Source organism: Thalassophryne amazonica, chromosome 8 (genome assembly GCF_902500255.1).
Source record: "Thalassophryne amazonica chromosome 8, fThaAma1.1, whole genome shotgun sequence".
NCBI classification, from domain to species: domain Eukaryota; kingdom Metazoa; phylum Chordata; class Actinopteri; order Batrachoidiformes; family Batrachoididae; genus Thalassophryne; species Thalassophryne amazonica.
This window is the reverse complement of record NC_047110.1, coordinates 61,207,449-61,234,490: the sequence shown is the minus strand read 5'-3', so window position 1 is coordinate 61,234,490 and position 27,042 is coordinate 61,207,449. Positions and strand designations below refer to the sequence as shown.

Sequence of the window (27,042 nt, the reverse complement as noted above, 5' to 3'; positions counted from 1 at the left end):
CCAAGTCCGAATTCCCAGGTGATCACCGTCCCCGACTGTCGGATCTGGTACTGCTGGCGAGGAGCACAAACAGTGAGATGTGGGTGTGTGCACACCCAGTAACAAAAACAGTCAGAAGGTGGAAAGTCACCTCCACCTCTAATCACACACTCGTGCAGCTCCTGTTAACCACTTATCTGGTTTGGGTGTGAAGCGAAGCCGTCGCTGTTCACACCAAATGCCAATCCAGCAGATAAGGCACACAACAGGAAAGCGGCTGCAAAAAGAGTTCAGACTATGACACAGTTTTCAGTACAGCAGAGAATTACCTTCCCAGGTAGATGATATCTCGGCAGCGAGGTGGAGATGACATCCGGCTTTTATGGAGTGATGAAATGACGGGTGACAGCTGTCATGAGTTGATGTGTGACAGCTGTCACTCCCGGTTGTGTCCGTGGCGGCAGCGCCCTCTCGTGCCTGAAGCCCGCACTTCAGGCAGGGCACCCTCTGGTGGTGGGCCAGCAGTACCTCCTCTTCTGGCGGCCCACACAACAATTATAATTATTAGCATCAGTATTATTATTACTTTATTTATTATTACTTCTATTTTGTCATTTGATTTTTAAATAGACCACAATAGAAATAAGTGTTTTCACTTTCTTGTCATCTTGTATTTTTAACATACGAGGTCTATTAGAAAAGTATCCAACCTTATTATTTTTTTCAAAAACCATATGGATTTGATTCATGTTTTTACGTCAGCCAAGCTTGAACCTTCGTGCGCATGCGTGAGTTTTTCCACGCCTGTCGGTTGTGTCATTCGCCTGTGAGCACGCCTTGTGGGAGGAGTGGTCCACCCCTCTCGTCGTTTCATTGCGAGGAAATGGCAGAATGATTTGGGCTTTTTTTCCATCAGAATTTTTTCAGAAACTGTTGGAGACAAGCAGCTGGAAACCATTCGAAAAATTTATCTGGCTTTCAGTGAAAATTTTACGGGCTTCACAGAGAATAAGGACTGTTACTACAGCTTTAAGGACGCCCCACAATGGCGCACAGCGCACCGCGCTCCGAGCCGCCATTGAGAGGCAGAAAACACCACATCATTTCTAAACGGATGGCTGTGTGGAGCTGGGACCATCGTGAGCAATTTCTCTGGTTATCACAAGAGCTAGACATCAGCCATTTTCTGGCAGATTTCACTTCTAACAAGAGATTTTGTCATGGAAAGCCGCGCGGAGGCTTCGCGCGTCACGACTGATTCGCTGATCGAGCGAGACAAAGGAACACCTCCATTTTGGAGTGCCAGGGGACAAGTTAGGACATGCCCAGCTCTCCACAATTTGTCTTATACTCACTGGGCTGGTAAGCATTGAAAGCCGAGATAGGCATGTCCGAACTTGTCCCCTGGCACTCCAAAACGGAGGTGTTCCTTTGTCTCGCTCGATCAGTGAATCTGTCCTGACGCGCAAAACCTCCGCGCGGCTTTCCATGACAAAATCTCTTGTTAAAAGTGTAATCTGCCGGAAAATGGCTGATGTCCAGCTCTTGTGATAACCAGAGAAATTGCTCACGACAGTCCCAGCTCCACACAGCCATCTGTTTATAAATGATGTGGTGTTTTCTGCCTCTCGATGGCGGCTTGGAGCGTGGCGCGCCGTGCGCCATTGTGGGCCGTCCTTAAAGCTGTAGTAACAGTCCTTATTCTCTGTGAAGCCCGTAAAATTTTCACAGAAAGCCAGATACATTTTTCGAATGGTTTCCAGCTGCTTGTCCCTAACAGTTTCTGAAAAAATTCTGATGGAAAAAAAGCCCAATTCATTCCGCCATTTCCTCGCAATGAAACAACGACGAGAGGGGTGGATCACTCCTCCCACAAGGCGTGCTCACAGGCGAATGACGCAACTGACAGGCGTGGAAAAACTCACGCATGTGCACGAAGGTTCAAGCTTGGCTGACGTAAAAACATATGAATCAAATCCATATGGTTTTTGAAAAAAAATAATAAGGTCGGATACTTTTCTAATAGACCTCGTATTTAGAATTGTATTATGTATTAAAATTACTAAATAAAATCACGCATGCTTGCACACACATACGCAGACGCCACTTTGCTTTTAATATATTGTGGCGAGCTGCACGGAAGAATGAAAACCGAGCCTGAGCTTTTTGTCTTTTCTGCATTCTGTCCCAAGCAAGTACTTTTATTTTTACACACTCACAAAGAAAGACCGTTGTGGAAGACATCAAATGCACTATACTTCCCATTTATGGTAACGGCAACATGACACTTAACTAAACTGACTAAACCAATTGAACTACAAAAACCACAACATTACAACATTAACCACAATAACAACATTTAAATACCCCAAACCCCAAACTTCCATGGTGCATTGCAACACAATCCAGTCGAAGATTCAAGCTACTCTACTATGGAAACCACCTGGACAACTGAGAGCCTTCACAGAAACATTGCGTCCAACTGTGGGCATGAAGCCCTGGCACTGGTACGTAAGCTGGAAAAGACTGCTAAAAAGATAGCTAACTTTAGAAACCATTTAAGATTTAACGTGAGATGCAAACAAAACAACGTTATTCCCAAATGCATGAAGCAAAAGGCACTAGAAGCAGATCACACAGCAGAAAAGATCCAGCATAGTTACCTTAGGAGGATTTTGGGTCTTAGAATTAGAAGGCTTAATTTTAAAATATTAGACCTCCAAAATGATCTTGATAGTCTTCACAAAAGGTTAGAAACTTTAGTGTGCGAAGAGGCCCATAATAAGATCACAAAGTTCATAGTTAAAATTCAAATGTCTGAGCATTTAAAAAGTAAGGAGTGGCAAATCAGTTTCACAACCTTATAGTGCAGAAAAGGCTTACTTTCAGTGGAGGTAGTTATAAAATGGCTAACATTATCTGTGATGATTTTGAGAAGGACACCCAGACAAATTAGTGACAACAGGGAAAATTGGGTAAAGAATCTCTCCGACAGGGTTCTTACACAGACAGAAAAGGATGTGCTTGCTAAAGGACTAAATTTCTCAGTGACCCCTAAACATATACCAACAGTAGATTACATCACTGCAGTAAAGTCAACCATTAAACATAACAGTTTGTCAGAGTCAGAAGTTGGGGACCTCCGGCTAAGAGTCACAGCAGTGCTGAACAGTGCTGAGCCTCCTCCGTCCAATATCACAGGAGAAGAACGGAAAGCTTTGTCAGCACTGCAGAAGGACCAAAGCATCCTTATCCTACCAGCAGATAAAGGCAGATGCACGGTGGTCCTGAACACATCGGACTACGAGGCCAAGATCAACAACTTGCTCAGTGACTCCAATACATACAAGCGGCTGAAGAGAGACCCCACAAGCAGTTATAAGAAGAAAATCATTAACTACCTCCAAAACCTGGAGAAATAGGGACTCATCGACAGGCAGGCATACTACAGACTGTACCCTGGGGACGCCATTCCATGCATCTGTGGGCTGCCCAAAATCCACAAACAGGACGTGTCACTCAGGCCTATTGTATGTAGCACTGATTCCATCACTTACAATTTGGCCAGGCACCTCAAGTGGATTTTGGCTCCTCCAGTGGGTAACTCAGACCACCATGTAGAGAACACACAAGATTTTGTGAACAAGATCAAGGACTTTCAGCTGGAAGCAGATGAAACTATGGTGTCATTTGACGTGACATTGTTGTTCACCTGCATCCCCACTGCTGAGGCCGTTACAGCTGTGAGGCAGAGGCTGCTGGAGGATGCATCTCTACTTGAAAGGACCAAACTTACACAAGACCACATCTGCCAACTCTTGGAGATCTGTCTTAACACAGCGTATTTACTGTTTAGGGGGAATTACTACAGACAGATCCATGGTTGTGCGATGGGGTCTCCGGGATCCCCCATTGTGGCCAGTCTGTACATGGAGCTAGTGGAGAAGAGAGCCTTGGAGTCGTTCATGGGCATCGCTCCCAGTCACTGGTTCAGATATGTCGATGACACATGGGTTAAAATCAAGCAACAGGAAGTGGAGGCCTTTACAGAGCACATCAACTTGGTGGACTCCACTATCAAGTTCAACCATTTAGAACCATTTAGCCTTCTTGGACTGTGATGTTACGATTGGAGAGAGCAGGCAGCTCCAGACGGGTTTACAGAAAACCCACTCACACTGACCAATATCTGCTCTTTGGCTCAAACCACCCCCTTGAACACAAGCTCAGGGTGATCAGGACTCTTCAACACAGAGCCCTTCAGGTGCCCACAACTACAGAGGGAAGGGCTAAAGAACAAACAACAAACAAGCCCTCACAGTATGTGGGTACCCACGATGGTCCCTGGATAAAGTGCAGAAGTCCCAAAGAACAAAGAGACCAGACAGACAGGAGACAGAGCCAAGAAGAAGAGGAGTGTCTCTCCCTTTTTTAGCAGGAGTAGGGGAAAAACTTCAGAAGAGCTTCAGACAGTACAAAATCCCAGTTTACTTTAAACCTGTTAACACCTTGAGTCAGAAATTAGTTCACCAGGGCAGGATCCTTAGTTACAAACAGAGCAATGTAGTGTATTCTATCAGATGTCAGGAAAACTGTAATGAAAACTACATAGGTGAGACTAAGCAGTCGTTACACAAAAGGCTATACCAGCACCACAGAGAGGGCGCTGGTGGACCTTAGTCTGCAGTTCATCTCCACCTTAAAGACACTAACCACATGCTTGAGGACAAGGAAGTTAAAATCTTAGCCAGAGAAAGGAAATGGCTTGAGAGAGGAGTGAAGGAGACATTGTATGTGAAACATAGTAGAGAAGCTTGAATTTTCGACTGGACTGCGTTGCTTGACGCGAGGACGTTTCGCTTCAAATCGCAGAAGCTTCCTCTGTATGTGAAACAGTTGAAACCCAGCCTTAACCAGGGAGGGGGTCTGAGACACGTTTTGTCTCCTTTTTACAACGGGGTATTCAGGTCAAAGCAGTTTCAGTCTTTTGTTCATGGTAATGAGTCATTCATGTCAGCAGGAGAGCCATCAGGAGAGCCGTCAGTCCCATCATTAGGAAGGACAGCTGCCCTGTCATTAGGAGGGTGCTAACTAGAGCACAATAGGTGCTAATTAGAGCAATTGTTTAGTCACTAGCCTATAGCAGTCTGCCTCTCGGTAGGACGGGTCTGGTTAGGTTTAAAACTCCAGTTTTTGTGGCTTTAAAACTCCAGTTTTTGTGGCTTCTGTTATTTTTCTCTACAAGAGTCAAGACAGAAGTCAGACAACCAGAGCAATAATTTTAGCTGAGGAAGCTTCTGCGATTTGAAGCGAAACCTCCTTGCGTCAAGCAACCCAGTCCAGTCGAAGATTCAAGCTTCTCTACTATTGCAGCACAATGTCCACTGTTCACTGTTGTCAGCTAATTTCCCCAATTTCTCCAAAAATATTAGTCCTATCAATTTTCTGTTTTCGCACCGCTCATCCTTGACCCAAAATACATAAGCAAATGGCAAATGTCAGCTCTCCCCAGTTTCTCCGTGATCAAAGCCATACACAAGCACGCGTACACGCACACAGAGGCCACTTGGCTATTATACATAATAATAATATAATATACAGTTGTATGCAAACGTTTGGGCACCCCTGATGATTTCGATGATTTTCCTTTATAAATCATTGGTTGTTTGGATCAGCAATTTCAGTTAAATATCTCATATAGCAGACAAACTCAGTGATATTTCAGAAGTGAAATGAAGTTTATAGGATTTACAGAAAGTGTGCAATAATTCTTCAAACAAAATTAGGCAGGTGCATAAATTTGGGCACTCCAACAGAAAAATACAGCAATATTTAGTCGATCCTCCTTTTGCAGAAATAACAGCCTCTAAACGCTTCCTATAACTTCCAATGAGAGTCTGGATTTCTGGTTGAAGGTATTTTGTACCATTCTTTACAAAACATCTGAGGTTTGTTGGTTTCTGAGCATGGACAGCCCGCTTAAAATCACACCACAGATTTTCAATAATATTCAGGTCTGGGGACCGAGATGGCCATTCCAGAACGTTGTACTTGTTCCTCTGCTTGAATGCCTTAGTAGATTTTGAGCAATGTTTAGGGTTGTTGTCTTGTTGAAAGATCCAGCCCCAGCGCAAGTTCAGCTTTGTCACTGATTCATGAACATTGTTCTCAAGAATCTGCTGATATTGACTAGAATCCATGTGACTCTCAACTTTAACAAGATTCCCAGTACCTGCACTGGCCACACAGCCACACAGCAAGCCAATTTTGTGTTCCAATTATTAGTGCTAAATGTATTCAAATCAGTAAAATGACAAGGGTGCCCAAATTTATGCACCTGCCCAATTTTGTTTAAATAATTATTGCACACTTTCTGTAAATACTAGAAACTTCATTTCACTTCTCAAATATCAGTGTGTTCGTCTGCTATATGATATATTTAACTGAAATTTCTGATCCAGACAACCAATGATTTATAAAGGAAAATCATGAAAATTATCAGGGGTGCCCAAACCTTTGCATACAACTGTATTACTTGCTGGAGAAGCGAAAACAAAAATGAGTTTTAATTTAATAGTATTGTGCTCCAAATTTTTGACCAGCAGATGTCAGGATGACGATGAGCTGCTGTGGTGACACCTAATGGAGCAGTTAGAAGATGTAAGTATGACACTCCAAGTAGTGAAGCTTTTAGCAAGGGCTGGGAGCTATGGCTGGGAGTCATGGGTTCTACACCAAACGACACATGAGTCCCGGTCCTCATATCCAACACGGCTCTGTCTTTGTTGTTTGGAGAGCTTTTATTTTATTTGCAACATTAATGGTACATCGTGGCTGGCTGTCCCTGACTCCACTGTATGTGCTAGCAAGGTGCTATGAAGCACTGGTTTGTGACACAGCTAGGTTAAGTAGAGGACACATTACAAGATTTTTTTGCCTGATTTTACCCACGATTCACAGTTGGGCAGAGTCAGCACTAGTCTGCAGTAGTCAGCGGGGCTAGTTGGAACAGAAATCTCTATCGCTTCACACCTAGGTAAAGACCCAAACAGGTAAGTATGTGAGGGGAACAGACTTGACCCAACTTCAATCGCAGTCATTCAAACATGGTTGAATTTTTTGAGCTGACTCTGGACTCAATTTTTTTGTTTTAATTTTAATTTAACCAGGTTAGTCCCATTGAGATCGAGATCTCTTTTGCAAAGGAGACCAGGGCAATTATAAAGTTTCCAATCCACCTAACCTGCATGTCTTTAAATGTGGGAGGAAACTGGAGCACCTGGAGGAAACCCATGCAAACACAAGGAGAACATGTAAACTCCAAACAGAAAGGCCACAGGTGGGAATCAATCCCCTGACCTTCTTGCTGTGAGGCAACAGCGCTAACCGCTAAGCCACCGCTAAGCCAATCACATACTGTGCTGATTACTGACCCAACTGCAAACACATGTTGCCAACAGCCGATGAAAAAGCGGAGGTGAAACACAGGAAATAGTGTCAGAAGACAACTACGACATGAAGTAGCCAGCGGGAATATCAAACAACAATAGCAAACTGTTTTTTTTTCTTAATGGATTTCTCAGAGCAGATATCTACGCAAACAACACCAACAGCGAGCTGTTTGTTGTCCATGTTTGTTTACCCTCTAGACTTGTCGCTCTGTGAGAGTTTGCATCAAGCTCTCATGCAAACTCTCGCTCGTGCGTCCCTCTCGCGAGAGTTTGATGTCCTCAGATGGCTTCAATTGGTTTGATAAATCTTGTAGTCTGTGATCCCTCATAGGGCGCAGTCATTAAATGGGTGATCCCCAGTCTCACAGGCGTCATAAAAAAAATCTGCTGAAACCAGTTGGTTTGTGTGTACTCCAAGCGTTTTCAAAATCGTAACAACTGTGAAAGTTGTGTAGTGTGTCTCCAGCTTTAGACTAATACATGCTTCAAACACTGTACTGGTAACAGGCTGCAAATCTGGTTCTTCTGCAGGGACATTTCTTTGTCCATGCATGGAATTTAACTGTGGTTGCGGAAAAACTCATGCTTGTTACAAACAAATGACCGTTGGGGTTTTACATAATTATTGTATGGCCTTGCCTTACAATATAAAGCGCCTTGGGGCAACTGTTTGTTGTGATTTGGCACTATATAAAAAAATTGATTGATTGATTGATTGATACTACTGACACAGTAGAATAAGTAGTATGGTCACATTTTCAGAATTTTGTTATTGACTTGGTAGTGAAGTATTTGTTCTCGTGCCATCCCTAATTTAAATAACATTGCACCAGGTGTAAATTATGGCCGATAGAGGCAAATGTTCAGATGGGCAGTGCTTTCAGCATTATCACCTGCTGACACTTTGTTTGGGTGTGTCAGGAATAACAAGGAAGCAGTAATGCCTCACGCTGACAATTATTTTGGATATTTTGAGCATTTATCAATGTAGTAAAATCAGTTGGGGATATAACTGTTGTGTGAGCCGCTGAAGAGGAGGTACTGCTGGCCCACCACCACCAGATGGCGCCCTGCTTGGAGTGCGGGCTCCAAGCACGAGAGGGCGTCGGAGCCGCTGGAAGTGACAGCTGTCACCTATCAACACCAGCTGTCACTCATCACCACCATTACAAAGGCCGGACTGCAACTCCACCTCCTCGCCGAGAAATCTTCTACCATACAGGTAATTCTCTGCTGAACCTTAATCGAGCATTAGTCTGATCTCTCTTGCAGCCGTTTTCCTGGGACTGATTCCTTGTCTGCTGAGTTGGCGTTTGGTGTGGACTGCGACGGCTTCGCCTCCCACCCCACCCAGATAAGTGGTTGTCTCAGGAGCTGTCTGAGTGTGTTATTGGAGGTGGAGGTTCTCCCTCCTAACTGTATACAGACTGTGGGATTACTGAGTGTGCAAACTCACACTCATCCAAGAACTGTTTCTGTTCTCTGCCAGCAGTACCGGGTCTGACTGCTGAAGACAGTGGCCACCTGGGGCACAGGGCTTGGCAGCTCCGGTGTTCTTCGGATCCGTTGGTGGTGGAAGCTGTGTGGGATCCGGCTCTTCTCGCACCAGACGTCTCCTATCTTCGAGCCTGCCACACGTCACCTTGTGTCTGATTGATATTCCGCAATATTTGTATTTGTCTGTACTTCATTGTGCGCTTCACAACATTAAATTGTTACTTTTTGGCTATTCCATTGTCCCTTCATTAACGCCCCCTGTTGTGGGTCCGTGTCATGACACCTTCCCAACAGGATTTCTCGGCCAGCGTCATGGATCCCGAGGGGCGCCAACTCGAGCCTGAACGGCCAATGGAAGAGCAAGGTGCACAGGCGCCAGCAGGAGGCGTGTTAGGGGAGCTGCAGCAAATACTAACCGCTTTCACTGCTCGGTTGGATCTGGTAACCGAGCAGAACATTATCCTCAATCGGAGGATGGAGGCTCTCACCATCAGGGTGGAGGCGCGCGATCAAGGCGCTGCTGCAGCACCTCCTCCTGCTGGTCCCTTGTCAGACACAGACGTTCCACTGGTCGTTCAACGACCCCCCCCACCATCCCCTGAAGCATACATAAGCCCTCCGGAGCCGTATGGCGGTTGTGTCGAGACGTGCGCGGACTTCCTAATGCAGTGTTCGCTCATCTTTGCACAGCGTCCCGTCATGTACGCGTCAGACGCTAGCCAGGTGGCTTATGTTGTTAATCTGCTTCGAGGAGAGGCACGCGCCTGGGCTACGGCGCTCTGGGAGCAGAACTCACGGCTCCTAACGTGATACGCTGGGTTTGTAAGGGAGTTCAAACAGGTTTTTGATCATCCCAACAGAGGCGAGACCGCTTCGAGCGTGCTACTGTCAATGCGACAGGGACACCGGAGTGCAGCCGAGTATGCAGTCAACTTCCGCATCGCGGCTGCGAGGTCCGGCTGGAATACCGTTGCACTCCGCGCCGCCTTCATAAACGGACTGTCCCCGGTCCTGAAGGAGCATCTGCTGGCTAAGGAGGAACCGCGGGATTTTGACGGGCTTGTCGACCTGGTTATACGTTTAGACAACCGCTTAGAGGAACGCCGTCGGGAGCAGGGCGGGGGGCGTGACCGGGCACGGGCCGTCCCTCTTCCTTCCGGGTCCGAAAGGGTGCCGTCGTCCCCACGCTCCACACCCAGAGGGCCCCGTGTGGCTACAGCTCCCCCTGCTGACGAAGCTATGGACACGAGCAGGGCCAAAATGAAATCAAATGACAGACAAAGGAGGCTGGCCTGCGGGGAGTGTTTTTTCTGTGGATCTAGTGGTCACATACAGAGGAACTGTCCCAAACGGTCAAACTACAACGCCCGTCCTTAGAAACTGGGCTAAGGGTGGGCCACAACACGCGCGCGGGGGAACCCCGTAAATCAGCATGAATCCCAGTCACAATCCTTAGTGAGGATTTAACCCTTCACGCCCCTGCACTTGTGGACACGGGGTCGGAAGGGAATCTGCTGGATAGCAGATGGGCAAAGGAAGTAGGGCTCCCTCTGGTGGCTCTGCCTTCCCCTGTGAAGGTACGGGCACTAGATGGCACCCTTCTTCCATTAATCACACACCATACACAGCCAGTGACTTTGGTGGTGTCTGGGAATCACAGGGAGGAGATTGTGTTTTATGTAACACCTTCTACCTCCCGAGTGATTTTGGGTTTTCCATGGGTGTTAAAACACAATCCCCGGATTGATTGGCCGTCTGGGGTTGTGATGCAGTGGAGCGAAACCTGCCACCGGGAGTGTTTAGGATCCTCGGTTCCACCCGGTGAGACAGCTAAAGAGGAGGTCAAAGTTCCCCCCAATCTGACGGCGGTGCCAAGTGAGTACCACGATCTTGCTGACGTCTTCAGCAAAGATCTGGCACTCGCCCTTCCCCCGCACCGACCGTACGATTGCGCCATCGATTTGATCCCGGGCGCTGAGTATCCGTCCAGAAGGCTGTACAACCTCTCACGTCTGGAACGCGAATCAATGGAGACCTACATCCGGGACTCCTTAGCTGCCGGGTTGATCCAGAACTCCACCTCCCCGATGGGTGCGGGTTTCTTTTTTGTGGGTAAGAAGGACGGCGGACTCCGTCCATGCATCGATTACAGAGGGCTGAACGAGATCACGGTTCGCAACCGATACCCTTTACCTCTGTTGGATTCGGTGTTCACGCCCCTGCATGGAGCCCAAATATTTACTAAACTTGATCTTAGGAATGCGTACCACCTGGTTCGGATCCGGAAGGGAGACGAATGGAAGACGGCATTTAACACCCCATTAGGTCATTTTGAGTACCTGGTCATGCCGTTCGGCCTCACAAACGCCCCCGCGACGTTCCAAGCATTGGTTAATGACGTTTTGCAGGACTTCCTGCATCAGTTTGTCTTCGTGTATCTAGACGACATACTCATCTTTTCTCCGGACCCTGAGACTCATGTCCAGCATGTACGTCAGGTCCTGCAGCGGTTGTTGGAGAACCGGCTGTTTGTGAAGGGCGAGAAGTGCAATTTCCACCGCACTTCTTTGTCCTTCCTGGGGTTCATCATCTCCTCTAACTCCGTCGCCCCTGATCCGGCCAGGGTTGCGGCGGTGAGAGATTGGCCCCACCCAACAAGCCGTAGGAAGCTGCAACAGTTCCTCGGTTTTGCGAATTTCTACAGGAGGTTCATTAAGGGCTACAGTCAGGTGGTTAGCCCCCTGACAGCCCTGACCTCCACAAAAGTCCCCTTCACCTGGTCGGATCGGTGCGAAGCCGCGTTTAGGGAGTTGAAATGCCGGTTCTCAACTGCACCAGTTCTGGTGCAGCCCGATCCTACTCGCCAGTTCACAGTGGAAGTGGATGCCTTTGACTCAGGGATAGGAGTCGTACTGTCCCGGAGCGGGGAGTCCGATAAGGTCCTCCACCCTTGTGCCTATTTTTCCCGCAGGTTGACCCCGGCTGAGAGGAATTATGACGTCGGCAATGGGGAACTCTTGGCGGTGAAGGAGGCTCTTGAGGAGTGGAGACACCTATTGGAGGGAGCGACGGTGCCCTTCACGGTTTTCACGGACCATCGGAACCTGGAGTACATCCGGACCGCCAAGCGGTTGAACCCCAGGCAAGCCCGCTGGTCACTGTTCTTCGGGCGCTTTGACTTCCAGATTACATACCGCCCCGGGACCAAGAATCAACGATCGGATGCCCTGTCCCTGGACCTGCACCGCCTCCTGCCCGGATCATCGACGGGGAGCCGGCATGGACCGTGCGTCGGCTTCTGGACGTCCGTCGCAAGGGTCAGGGCTTCCAGTATCTGGTGGACTGGGAGGGGTATGGCTCCGAGGAACGCTCCTGGGTGAAGAGGAGCTTCATCCTGGACCCGGCCCTCCTGGCCGACTTCTACGCCCGGCACCCGGACAAACCTGGTCGGGCGCCAGGAGGCGCCCGTTGAGGGAGGGGGTCCTGTTGTGTGGGCCGCTGAAGAGGAGGTACTGCTGGCCCACCACCACCAGATGGCGCCCTGATTGGAGTGCGGGCTCCAAGCACGAGAGGGCGTCGGAGCCGCTGGAAGTGACAGCTGTCACCTATCAACACCAGCTGTCACTCATCACCACCACTACAAAGGCCGGACTGCAACTCCACCTCCTCGCCTAGAAATCTTCTACCATACAGGTAATTCTCTGCTGAACCTTAATCGAGCATTAGTCTGATCTCTCTTGCAGCCATTTTCCTGGGACTGATTCCTTGTCTGCTGAGTTGGCGTTTGGTGTGGACTGCGACGGCTTCACCTCCCACCCCACCCAGATAAGTGGTTGTCTCAGGAGCTGTCTGAGTGTGTTATTGGAGGTGGAGGTTCTCCCTCCTAACTGTATACAGACTGTGGGATTACTGAGTGTGCGAACTCACACTCATCCAAGAACTGTTTCTGTTCTCTGCCAGCAGTACCAGGTCTGACTGCTGAAGACAGTGGCCACCTGGGGCGCAGGGCTTGGCGGCTCCGGTGTTCTTCGGATCCGTTGATGGTGGAAGCTGTGTGGGATCCGGCTCTTCTCGCACCAGACGTCTCCTATCTTCGAGCCTGCCACACGTCACCTTGTGTCTGATTGATATTCCGCAATATTTGTATTTGTCTGTACTTCGTTGTGCGCTTCACAACATTAAATTGTTACTTTTTGGCTATTCCATTGTCCCTTCATTAACGCCTCCTGTTGTGCGTCCGTGTCACGACACCTTCCCAACAATAACCAGAGAGGTCAAAAGATATACTGCATTTGATTTTAAAGGGGCAAAGGTCAAGGTCATACAAAATCATGAAATTTTAACTTTTAAATTTTGCACATGCTTTAGGGCCCCTTCACAGATGGTACGAATAAGTACAAATCAGGGTGAATCAGGCGAAACAACTCGTATGAGTGAACCACGAAAACATCGAGCCGACGTCGGGAGGCCGGTTTCATGCACGCAACCGTCGCAGCGGGAACACACTGCGAGCAGCTGGAGCATGTGCAACTACATCTGGCAGCTGCTGTGGAAAAAACTAAAATACATGCCACCCATGGGACTCAAACCTGCATTTTACAAAAGCTCTGATTGAAGCTTTACCACTGCGATACCATCGCTGTCCTATAAAAGGTGCGTAAAATGCCTGAAATCAACAAGGAGCTAAATGTAGTTAAAAAAATAAAACCACACACCATAAAAAACACTGCATTTAATTGAATCCCTCTTATCGAGCAGACAATACAGGTGTGAACCATCTGTTCCTCTCTAGATGACCCATGGTCACAGACGTACAGTCATGAAACGACATGAATGAAGCAGTTCACTCTTATCATCACGCACCCCGCGTGCGTGTCCTGTGGGCGGTGTGCCGCAGGACAGACACTGCGTCATGTGGAACAGAGCTCACGTGGGTGACATGACATTCAGATTGCTTGCTGCATGTTATGATCTGACTGTCCATTTCACCTGGGGCAGCCTGTCAATGTGTGCGCTGGGTGCACGCTTGTTGCAGCCCATCGCAACAGCTATATATGTTTTTATGTATGTCCACGTGAGGACAGCAAGCAGACACATGCGCATCACAGGGGACAGTTGTAAGTTCATGTCCATCCAAACACAGTATGTGTTCCCCAGCTGGGACGTCCAGAAACAGAGATCTCAACAGCAGCGGCTGTTGGCAGACACACCCCCTGTCAGTTCAGTGCACACACCAACGTGTCACTCTGTTATGTGATCATTATTTTTTAGTTATTTGTTATGTAATTGTGTATGTAGGTAGTGTAGTACTTATTAATATACCTGCCCTGGCTATGGTCTCTGTATTTGTAATGTCACATGTCCTGTGCACTGAGCCGTCATTTGTGTCTCTGGTCAGCAGCTGGCAGGCGTCTCCCCATGCTGTGTGCGCTCTGACCTGGCTGTCCGGCCCCGCATGTGTTCATGTGTAGACATATAAGCATTTTATGCCAGTGTGCCCCTGCCCACACGCCACATGTGTAGGGGAGAGTGGGGAAGGGGGTGGGTGACACGTGTGAGACACATGCACCACATGTGTGTTGCTTTTTGCAAGACACATGTTGGGGCACTTAGACAAATTTCACATCCAACTTGAAAGTGATCGTCTGCTCACTATTTTCGTGCTGACAGCGCGAATGGCCACATATTTTCTGTGTCAGGCGAGCGGTGTTGGATGTTCGTGTATGTCACCTGGAATTTGGCCGACACCTGCCGCGAGAGGGATCGAATGGGCTCTCACAGCGCACTCTCTGTCTTTCAGCCGCTGGTGTGCGCGAATGCATGAGACGTTGGAGGCAGCTCCGAATTTTTCATGAATGTATACAATTCCTTCTTCGTGCGCTATTCGGCTTAAATCGTGTTATGTGTGAAGGGGCCCTTAATTTGGTTGTCTGAACTGCTGTGTGGGACATCCAGAGACAGGTAATGTCACTGGTGTGACTACTAGAGGATTCTGGTGGTCAAGGGTGCATTCTGGCTGCTATCTGTTCAATGCTTGCATGGACTGGGTGCTGGTAAGATGGTGTAGTCCAGTAATTTAGGTGTCTTTGTTGGTGAGAAAAGGTTTACTGACGCTGAGTTTGCAAACGATAGTGTTACTTTGCAGAATAAATGGATGCCTTGACTGCAGCACTTGAGATGCTGAGTGAAAAGTCAGTGTCTGGGTTTGCAATTGTCCTTCATGAAGATTCAGTCTTTCATTTACATTCTGGATTCAGCCATCAAAGGTTTATGGTGGAAGTGTTGAAAGATTCTCTTGCTTCAGCAGGGCAAGATATTTGGATTCGTAATGTTTTGTTTTTCAACATAGTCCCCTTCCAACTCCATACACTTGTTCCATCTAGTTTGCCAGTCATTGATACCTGATCGGTAGAACTCAACATCTTGGTCCCCTAACCAGCCCTCCGCTGCAGCAGTCAGCTCATCGTCATCCTCAAATCTCTGGCCCCTAAGGTATTTTTTTCAGCCTGGGAAAGAGGGGGAAGTCGCTAGGGGCTAGGTCTGGAGAATAGGGTGGGTGAGGAAGAAGTTCATATCCACACTCGCGCACAGCGTCCATGGCAACCCGGCTGGTGTGGACTGGTGCGTTGTCCTCGTGAAGCAGAATTCCATGACTGACACTGGAGGGTATGTCTCTTCCACACAGTGTTATGACTCAGCAATTGAAGTGAGCAATATGAACCTACATGAAATAAGTAGCTAAGGCATTGATGTAGATCAGGTGTGATGCATTGTAATATGGGAAAAATGTGCGAGGCTCAAAACGTTTTGACATCCCCTCATGTATGATATTTGTGTTATTACGTCCACCAAAGGCGTAATAAAATCATTGGCGTATATTTATTTATTAATTTGTCTGTCTGTCTTTTACGTCAAAACTACTATACGGATCCTCGCCAAATTTGCACTGCAGATACATTAGGCCATGGAAGACCCCACTGAATTTTAGAGGTGATCCGGATCTGGATTGTGACTCAGGATTTGACTTTATAGGCTTTTAAGGATTTTGTCAAAACTATTTCACAGATTCTCACCAAATTTGCACCACATATAGATATTAGGCCATAGAACACAATAGAACACAATTTTGGAGGTGATCCGGATCCGGATTCACGGATGTCAGAAATCTCTGTTTGCTCTTGTCTTTGGATGAAACAAAAAAATGAGCTGATGCGAGAAAAATTGTGTCTGGCTCATAATAATTGCAGCGTGGCGGATTTCATCCTCAATCAATGTCATATCCTTCAGGGAGCTTGTCACAGTCGTCAGTAGTTGTTCGGGCTGGTCACACTTTATGTTGGTGCAAAGCTGACTCATTTAATGTATTTAACCTCCAAATAACATCTTGCAAAGGATGGAATGGTGACTGTTACTGTGGGACTAAAATAAATTATATGAATAAATAAATAAATAAACTGATTATATAATTAGTTTTCACTTTACTCAAATAATACCTTTCTTTAGTTTAAAGAGAAATGTGGGGGACCCCTCATACACGCAGCACAAAGCCAAGTGCGTGTGCCATTGTTAATTTTCACCCAATGCAGTGGTTGTTTTCACATGGAGCCAGATAAATTTATTTACCTTTGATAAATACAAATAAATTTGTGAGTCTCCGATAACATTGTTTGTTATCCATCTTAATTATGAGAGTAGGTGCTTGAATCTTTTAATGCCTGAAAGAATTATTTTGTCTGTTATCAGAAGAGAAATGAGCTGTTATTTCAATGGTAAATGGACTGCATTCCTGCAGCCCTTTCCCTCTGAAACATGCTCAAGCGCTTTACAATGATGGCTTATCTTCACCCATTCATGCAAACACTCATACACTGATGTCAGGGTGCTATCACATGCAGGAGCATCTTGGAGATTAAAATGCATATCATGAGTAAAAGAAATGTCAAATGAACTGACTACTCAAAATACATAAAGAATTATGAAAATATTGGTGCATTATGTTTTATTTTTGGTGCCATATGTTCTGTCATTCATTAATTTTCTGCTGCTTATCAGGGTCTGGGTTGCTGTAGCAGCTCACCCTACACTTCCCTGTCCTTGGCAAGTCCCGTAACTCCTCCCAGGGGATCCTGAGGCGTTCCCAAGCCAGCTTGGAAATAGAATCCCTCCAGCATGTCCTGGGTCATCCCGTGGGCTTCCTCTGATGTGCCTGGAAGACCTCCCTAGGGAGATGACCATGGGGCATCCTTACCAGATGCCCAAACCACCTCACTTGGCTCCTTTCCATACAAGAAGCAGTGGCTTTACTCTGAGCCCCTTTTGGACAGTCGAGCTTGTCAAACTGTCCAGGAGTGTAAGCCTAGATATCCGACACAGGAATCTAATTTCCGCCACTCGCTGGTTTGCCACTTTATCATGGTGGAGGGGTTTGTATGATCCAGGGAGCTATGTTATCTGGCGCATTAGCTCCTAGTAGGGCCACTCTTGGCAAATTGGTCCCAGGTGGGGAGACAAACAAAGGGCAATCTACTTGACCCTTTATGACAGGCTCATATAGGGATGCAGATACCTTACTCAGATTAGGGATACCAGGGCACCCTCCTGGTGCTAGGCCTGGGGGGAGCTCGCAGGTGAACGCCCGGTGGCCAGGTCTACAACCCTGGCACTCATTCGGGCTCAGCCTGAAAAAACAATGCGGTGTCACCTCCATATGGACTCACCACCCGCAGGGAGTCTATAAAGTATCTGGCACCCTGCTTTATGGTTTGTGGATAGGGGCAAATGCCCACATGGATTGACACTTAGTTATGCCCTGAGATATGGAGCCATAAACATGGGTAATTTAGCCTAATTTCATGTGCTGCCACATTTCTCCATGTAATGTGGGGTTGCATTAGGAAAGGCATCCTGTGTAAAACTTGTGTCAAATCAACATACAATGATTTTGCCAGCTATTTATGTCAGATTTAGTATTTGAGTTTTTGATTTAACCATTCAATTACCAAACCAACTGGTAATACCATGCCGTAACACAGACTCAATAGCTGCTCTGTATAAAATTAGCATAATATTCCTACATACACCAAACAATCGGAGTCGACGGAAAAAGTGCATACGCTGGTGGATTCCAGCACAAATGCTTGACACTTGCATGTGCCAGCTTAAGTTATTATCAATGTAAACTCCCAGATATTTATATGAATCCACCTAATCAATGTTACATCCATGTATGGCTACCACACTACCGTCCCCAATAGACCTGGGGTCCACCACCATCTCCACTGTTTTATACATATTAATCTGTGGGCGTCACATCAGTTCACAAACCTGTCACTCCAGATTTGTGACTACTTAAATTGGTATTACTGTTTAGCAGACTAAGTATTGCAGTGTTGTCTGAAAATTTAACAAAATACTGATTTGGCTGGGAGCTGACACAGTCATTGGTAGTATATTAATTTAATTTATCTTATTTATTTAGTGCCAAATCACAACAAAGTTGCCTCAAGGCACTACATACAAGTAAGGTCTAACCTTACCAACCCCCAGAGCAAGCACACAGGTGACTGTGGTAAGGAAAAACTCCCTCTGAGGAAGAAACCTCAAGCAGACCAGACTCAAAGGGGTGACTCTCTACTTGGGCCATGTTACTGACACAAATTACAAAACAATTCACAGAACGAACATACAGGAAATGTTGCCGTGCACAGGGCACAATGTATACAATGTAAATTGAAATGGTGAACTAACACAGCCCTGAGGGACTCCAGTGTTGCTTAATGCAATATCAGAGAAGACAGAATTAAACTTCACCTGCTGTGACCTGTTTGATAGGAAAGAGTGATACCACTTATTTAAGAAAGGGTTCACGTTCAGCAGAGACAGTTTTTGAAGATGAACATGTGACTGGATACAGTTAAAAGCAGAACTAAAATCAATAAAAACTAATCTGGCATATGCAGAGGAACTCTCCAGATGCTTTAAAACCAAGTTCAGTATAGTTAAAATAGCATGCCACGCAAATGGAAATACACTCTCCTTCTAGGAATCTGTACCAAAGCCATATTCAGGCTCAGCTGAGGTCACCCTTAAAACCACATGACCTGATCTGCAAGTGTACTCATTTTTGATGTCTTGTGTTTTATAGAAACCTCTTATTTGGCAGGAGACAGTGTTCTCACTGACTCTTCCCATAAACATCAGACAGCTTCTCACACTTGCTGCTTTCACAAGCACCAAGAGAATGGCTCTAGGCCGCTCTCGTGCTGCCCTGAACATGGATAATAATATGTCACTTTGAGTACATCTAAAATGTTCAGTCAGATAAGTCTACCTTGGGCCCTTCCTCTACTGAAAATTACACTAGGAGAGCCTTTTGGTCTTTTGCCCTTTAAACTAGAATAGCTTAGCATTTGCAAAAGTACATATTGCCTGCAGCTGTACTCTTTGAACAGTGTAGAATATGACACATCTAGTGTTGAGAATTGCATTTGAGATTTCTGAATACGAGGTCTGTCAATAAAGTATAGGTCCTTTTTATTTTTTTCAAAAACTATATGGATTTCATTCATATGTTTTTACGTCAGACATGCTTGAACCCTCGTGCGCATGCGTGAGTTTTTCCACGCTTGTCGGTGACGTCCTTCGCCTGTGAGCACTCCTTGTGGGAGGAGTCGTCCAGCCCCTCGTCGGAATTCCTTTGTCTGAGAAGTTGCTGAGAGACTGGCGCTTTGTTTGATCAAAATTTTTTCTAAACCTGTGAGACACATCGAAGTGGACACGGTTCGAAAAATTAAGCTGGCTTTCAGTGAAAATATTAACGGCTGATGAGAGATTTTGAGGTGATACTGTCGCTTTAAGGACTTCCCACGGAGCGAGACGTCGTGCAGCGCTCTCAGGCGCCATCGTCGGCCTGTTTCAAGCTGAAAACCTCCACATTTTAGGCTCTATTGATCCAGCACGTCGTGAGAGAACAGAGAAGTTTCAGAAGAAGTCGGTTTCAGCATTTTATCTGGATATTCCACTGTTAAAGGAGATTTTTTTAATGAAAGACGTGCGGACGGATTGCAGCGTCGGCTCGCAGCCGCCGCGACGCGCCGCCACAGGAAAAACACCTCTGTTGGAAGCCTTAAGGACAAGTTGGAACATGTCCAGCTGTTAAACAATTTCTCATATACTCACTCCACTGAAAGCCATCAAAAGCCGCCTGGATTTTACAAATGGTTTTCAACACGGAGGTGTTTTTCCTGTGCTGCCGCACCGCGTCGGCTGCGTCCCGACGCGCGGACCCGTCCGCACGTCTTTCATTAAAAAATCTCCTTTAACAGTGGAATATCCGGATAAAATGCTGAAACCGACTTCTTCTGAAACTTCTCTGTTCTCTCACGACGTCCTGGATCAATAGAGCCTGAAATGTGGAAGTTTTCAGCTTGAAACAGGCTGACAACGGTGCCTGAGAGCACTGCGCGACGTCTCGCACCGTGGGAAGTCCTTAAAGCGACAGTATCACCTCAAAATCTCTCATCAGCCGTTAAAATTTTCACTGAAAACCAGCTTAATTTTTCGAACCGTGTCCACTTCGATGTGTCTCACAGGTTTAGAAAAAATTTTGATCAAACAAAGCGCCAGTCTCTCAGCAACTTCTGAGACAAAGGAATTCCGACGAGGGGCTGGACGACTCCTCCCACAAGGAGTGCTCACAGGCGAATGATGTCACCGACAGGCGTGGAAAAACTCACGCATGCGCACGAGGGTTCAAGCATGTCTGACGTAAAAACATGAATGAAATCCATATAGTTTTTGAAAAAAATAAAAAGGACCTATACTTTATTGACAGCCCTCGTATTCATGTGTTTCAGAAGTGTTTAATGATTTGCACGGATACTGTTGCAGGACAAGAGGGAGAGCACCACTGGTCAAAGCATTTTCCTTACTGTGGTGGGACTTTCCAGTCTCCGATTGACATCACCTCGAGGCTACTAAGGTTTGATCCAACTTTACGTCCAATTGAGGTTCAGAACTACAATCTTTCACCCAATGAACAGCTTACTCTGGGAAATAATGGACATTCTGGTGAGTCAGTCAAAGGTACACCTGAAAATACACATTTAAAGTAACAGAACGGAACATCAGCACTAACAACAATACCAGTGATTTTTTTTAAGTTCTGCAGCATGTTCTCCAGTTGAATTAGACACAATTGAAGATAAGTGTGATGTAAAAGCTTACGTACGTTCGAGGTCAAACTAAAGAAAATTACATGGGCGGTCTTCTCTCTAAATCAACCATAGCAATTATGTGTAATCACTCTCTTATTATCTTAGCTGTCATTTCACATAAAGAAAGAGCTCCATGTTTAGTCCGAGAAAATGTGACATAGATGACTCATCTGCTCTTTTTCTGCTGGCTCTGGGGTGCTATAATAAAATAAACCTGTTTCAACCATACTTATACCAAATACTATATTACCAGTGATGCCATGAAAAAAATTCAAAACAAAACACATGCACACCAAAAAAGCACTGTTATACTGTTACATTTGATTGCTAACTTTCCATATTCTGTAGCATTACAAAGTACTCTCCAAGGGGAGTATAGCTGACATTGTCTACAGTGTTGCTGGAAGACAGTGCCATGGGGAGACTCACAAAGGGCACCAGTTCAAGAAAACAGTTATTGGTGTCATATAACCACTGAAGGTCGGTCAAAGTGTACTTATACTTCCTTCTGAATGGTCAATGGAATACTGCAGACATGTGCAGGCTTCTTTCCTCTGAACATGAACATGCAATAGGTGGATGCCAAACAATCCCATGAATCATTGCTCAACTTTTTGCCGCTGTTTTGATATCATGCTGCATATTCCCCTTGCTTCTAATCTCCATTTTTTTCCACAGCATAGCAGTGATAGGGCTGGACTCTGAGATAGATAATGTGGTTTGATTCTTTGAATGTTAATATGGCGCTGTGTTTGTTTGTAAATTGAACAAGCCTCTCACATTTTGCACATTCATGACAAATGTATATATATATATTTTTTGATAAAAGTAATTTTACAACACACATGGAAGAACAAATTTAAAATTAGTTTTATGGTTAGGGTTACATCAAGGTTATTACATTAAAGTAGAGTTAATAGAGGGTTACATTAAGATTTGGGTAAATGTTAGGATTACCTGGGTTAAGGTTAGGGTTTGGATCTCAAAGCATTCATTTCAATTTCAATTTCAATTTATTTTCATTTATATTGCGCCAAATCACAACAGAGTTGCCTCAAAGCGCTTCACACAGGTAAGGTCTAACCTTACCAACCCCCAAAGCAACAGTGTTAAGGAAAAACTCCCTCTGAGGAAGAAACCTCAAGCAGACCAGACTCAAAGGGGTGACCCTCTGCTTGGGCCATGCTACAGACATAAATTACAGAACAATTCAAAGAACAATTCACAGACAAATATATAAGAAATGCTATTGGCGCACAGGACAGGAGGATCGCCAACACGAATACAACTCCCATCTCTGGATGGAGCTGCACCTTAAACAGAGAGAAAAAACAATCAGGCATCAGAAAGACAAAAAAATACTGTATTATTTGCCAGCATTAAACAGCAAGAAAAAGAGAAGAAATACTAAGGTGATCGCCGGCCACTAGCCCTAAACTTCACTAAAAGACCCAGAATTTAGGTAAAGTTGAGGCCGCGGCCCGCTCCAATTACTAATAAATGAATTATGTTATGTGTCGACGCGGGTTGAGGAGCGGACCTGCGTCAGACGGAACCCAGCGCTACAAATAACCAGAAAAGTGGTTCCAAAAACAATATATTTATTCACCCACTGGTGCATAAAAAGTGTAAAAAAAAAACAAAATAGCGTCCTTCTGGTGGAGTGAAGGCTGGCACGCTCTCCAGCGACCAAAAGGATCGAAGCCCGGCGCTCCTGGACCCACTACCACCGCCAAACACCCCCCAGGTGGACACGACAAACCGACTCTCTGCGAAGCATAGAAGAGGTGAGGTAAGTTAGCAGTTACAACTAATATCCTTCAAAAGACACACACTATCAGCAACACATACAGGTCTGTATTTTAAGCTTTATGCAAATAAGCAGCTTCTCACAACAGGTGGAGGACCACTTGTCCGCATGCCACAGCAGTGAGAAGCGAGCTGCACAATCCTCATCACAATTCAAGTATACTGCGTAACAAAATACCAAGTTACTATCAACAATTAGTCAAACACTTAATCACCTTTGATGTGTGCTGACAGCATGTGTCCCTCACCCTTCCTTGCCTCACGGGCTCGATGTGTCAAACCCAGGCGCGGTCCTCAGCGTCTCACAAACGAACATCACAAGGTCGAGTTCCCGGCAGTTCTGCTTGAATCACACATGACTTAAATGCAGTACGCCATCCAATTATCTGCTTCAGCTGAAAGTCTTTAAGGTTGCATGTGAGCACCATTCACAGGTGCTGCACATGATGTTGATGAGGGTGAAGGATTCTTCAGCCAGCACCTTCTCCACAGACAAATCAGTTCTCATGCCACCTGGAGAGCAAAGAAAAGAAAAGAACACCAAAATATCCAGCCACACCCCCCAACACACAACAAATGAAAAGACTAAAAAGCATAAAACAAAACTGTACCAGTATGCTAGCCATATGAAAGGGAAAATAAGTGCGTCTTAAGTCTGGACTTGAAAGTCTCCACAGAATCTGACTGTTTTATTGATGCAGGGAGCTCATTCCACAGAACGGGCACGATAAGAGAAAGCTCTGTGACCTGCAGACTTCTTATTCACCTTAGGGACACAAAGTAGTCCTGCACCCTGAGAACGTAAAGCCCGGGCCGGTACGTAAGGTTTAATTAGGTCAGCTAGGTAGGGAGGTGCCAGTCCATGAATAATTTTATAGGTTAGTAGCAGAGCCTTAAAATCTGATCTCACTGGGACAGGAAGCCAGTGAAGGGATGCCAAAATGGGTGTAATGTGGTCGAACTTTCTGCTTCGTGTCAAAAGTCTGGCTGCAGCAATTTGAACCAATTGGAGACCCCTAATGCTAGACTGCGGTAAACCAGAAAATGGAACATTGCAGTAGTCCAATCTAGAAGAGATAAACGCATGGATCAGGGTCTCAGCATCAGCCATAGACAGGATGGGACGAATCTTCGCTATATTTCGCAGGTGGAAGAAAGCAGTCCTAGTAATATTTCTAATGTGGAGGCCAAAGGACAATGAAGGATCAAAAATTATCCCAAGGTTCCTCACTTTGTCAGTGTGATGTATGACACATGAGCCAAGGTTAAGCGTTAACTGGTCAAATTGATGCAGATGTCTCACTGGACCAAGAACCATCATTTCAGTCTTATGAGTCTTTATGTGAATGAGATTACCAGCTCTCATTGGCATGTATAACTGAGTATCATCTGCATAGCAGTGAAAGGTAATCCCAAACGCTGCAATATGTGCCCAAGGGGTGCTATATAAAGGGAGAAAAGCAGGGGGCCTAAGACAGACCCCTGTGGATCCCCAGATTTCATGTCACTAAGGTTAGAGGTAGTGTTACTGTACAAAACACAGTGAGAACGACTGGTCAAGTATGACGTCAGCCATGCAAGGGCACTCCCAGTAATCCCAAAGTGATTTTCCAGCCTATCAAGTAGAATATGATGATCCACTATATCAAATGCAGCACTGAGATCTAACAGCAACAGAACTGTAGTGGTGTCCGAATCCATTGTAAGCAGAAGATCATTCACCACTTTAGTGAGAGCCGTCTCTGTGGAATGAGATTTTCTAAAAGCAGACTGCAGTGGCTCAAAGAGATTATTCTCAGTAAGATAGTCTATGAGCTGCCGTGATACCACTTTTTCCAGAATTTTAGAGAAAAATGATAGATTTGATATCGGACGATAGTTTGTCAATACACTAGGGTCAAGATTGGGTTTCTTAAGTAATGGTTTAATCACTGCAGATTTGAAACATTTAGGAACAGATCCAGAAGTTAAAGAATTAATCATTTCCAGCACAGTTGGCCCAAGAGTGGGCCACAGGTCCTTAAACAGTTTTGTTGGTATAGGATCAAATAAACAGGTTGTGCTTTTTGTTGACATTGCGAGTTTTGTCAGCATGCCTAGTGAGATACTGTCAAATTCTGTAAATCTAGATAATACCTCAGTAGTGGCGCCCACATCAATAGCAGGGTGTAGTGGCTGGATTAAGGCATGCCGGAATATGTTTAACCTGATGTCTTCTGTTTTCTTCCCAAAGTAATCCAGGAAATCTTGTGCTGTAAAAGGAGAGCGAACTACAGGTGGTTGTCCATGCAAAAGTGTTGCCACTGTGTCGAACAAGAACTTTGAGTTATGCTAGTTTTTGTTGATCAAATCAGCGTAGTAAGTTCGCTTTGTAGCCAATAATGCATGCTTATAGTCTAAGATAGCATCACGCCACGCAAGGTGAAATACTTCTAATTTTGAACAACGCCATTTCCGTTCTAGACCTCTTGCTTTATGCTTGAGGTCACGCAGATAATCATTGAACCAAGGTGACTGTGATTTGGGGGAGCACGGTTTTAACACAGGTGGTGCAATCATGTCGAGTGTAGTTTTGAGCACTGAGTTTAAACTAGCCACAAGTCTGTCTACTGACTGGGTATTTGTCAAATGTGAAGCTAAGACATCAGGCAGTCTAGCTTCGAGTTCAGTCTTAGTTGAGGAGTTGATATATCGGCGTAATGATATATAAGGTTGTTGTTCCACTAAACACGGCAGCGAAACTGTAAACTTAATAAGTGAGTGATCAGACACCACTGACGTAAGAGGCATGATGTCAGTATTCGTGACAGCAATACCACGTGCGAGAACCAGATCCAGGGTATTTCCACGAATGTGCGTCAAATCCCGAATGCATTGCCAAAATCCTAATGCATCCACAATTTCCATAAATGATTTGCAGAGGGGATCAGAAGGCTTATTTATATGAATGTTAAAGTCACCAATGATCAGAATGTTATCTACACTAGTTGCCAAGTTAGAGATGAACGCACCAAATTCATCTAAGAATTCAGAATATGGGCCAGGAGGCCTATATACAGTGACAAAGTAATAGGACTGATTTTTATTCTTCTGACCTTGGCAATGTGTAATATCCTGAGCAGAGCGGAGAATCAGATGCTCAAACGAGTGATATTTGTAACCCCAACAGCTAATAAGCTAAACCTAGATTTATAAATAAGAGCAACACCCCCGCCTTGCTTCGCATCACAAGGGACGTGACTAAATGTATATGCTGGTGGGCAGGCCTCATTTAAGGGGAGTACAGCTGTAGGTTTAAGCCAGGTTTCACATAGCCCAATCATATCTAAGTGATGATCAATAATTAGATCATTGATCAACACTGATTTTGAGGACAGTGATCTTATGTTAATGAGACCCAGTCTAAGGACCTCAGCGTGGCTGATAGTTGAACTGTTTGGGTTTAGGGGTGGTTCCAGAGTAGCATATATAAGATGCCTAGAAGTAGGTTTAGGTTTAAGACATTCCATGCGCGTTGTAGGTAGCAGACACGAAATCTTTGCTATTGCTGGAACAACCACTGGGCCATCCTCAATTTCAACATCATCCAATATAGTAATGGGTATTACGTTTGGAAAGCATATCCCTCATCGTTCATTGACACTTTTTTCTTTTGGGTTCATGGGTGTATGGTTTAGTGATAAGTATCTGTCAAGCTGCTGTGTTGTAGTTACCTTTATTTGTCACGAGCCAAAAATAACATTTTCCTGCTGGTTGTTTTTGGTGAGTTCCCCCAGTGCCACATGTCACATAAAAAAGTTCAACAGCCAAAGACATCAACCTTTCCTTTCAAATACTGTTTTACAACCCCAATTCCAATGAAGTTGGGACGTTGTGTAAAATGTAAATTAAAAACAGAATGCAATGATTTGCAAATGATTTACTTATTGTACATTTCACGCTGAAGTCACTTTATCTGATCACTTTTACATCCCGCAGTGCGGCATTGAACTGAACAATGGTAGCCTTAGCGTTACCCGGCACTCAGTGCTTTTTTTAGTTCTTGTTTTTTAAGAGATACTTGTTTGTTTTATTGCATGCCCTTCTGTCTA

The 27,042-nt window shown here is 45.4% G+C and overlaps 1 protein-coding gene across 1 annotated transcript in view; it reads left to right on the top strand.

The window, feature by feature from the left end:
* ca12 (carbonic anhydrase XII) overlaps positions 1-27,042 on the top strand; it is a 46,074-nt gene that overhangs the window by 968 nt on the left and 18,064 nt on the right. Inside the window, exon 3 of the mRNA XM_034176445.1 lies at positions 20,817-20,996. Within this exon, the coding sequence (XP_034032336.1) occupies positions 20,817-20,996 (180 nt within the window). The remainder of the gene's footprint in view (positions 1-20,816; positions 20,997-27,042) is intronic.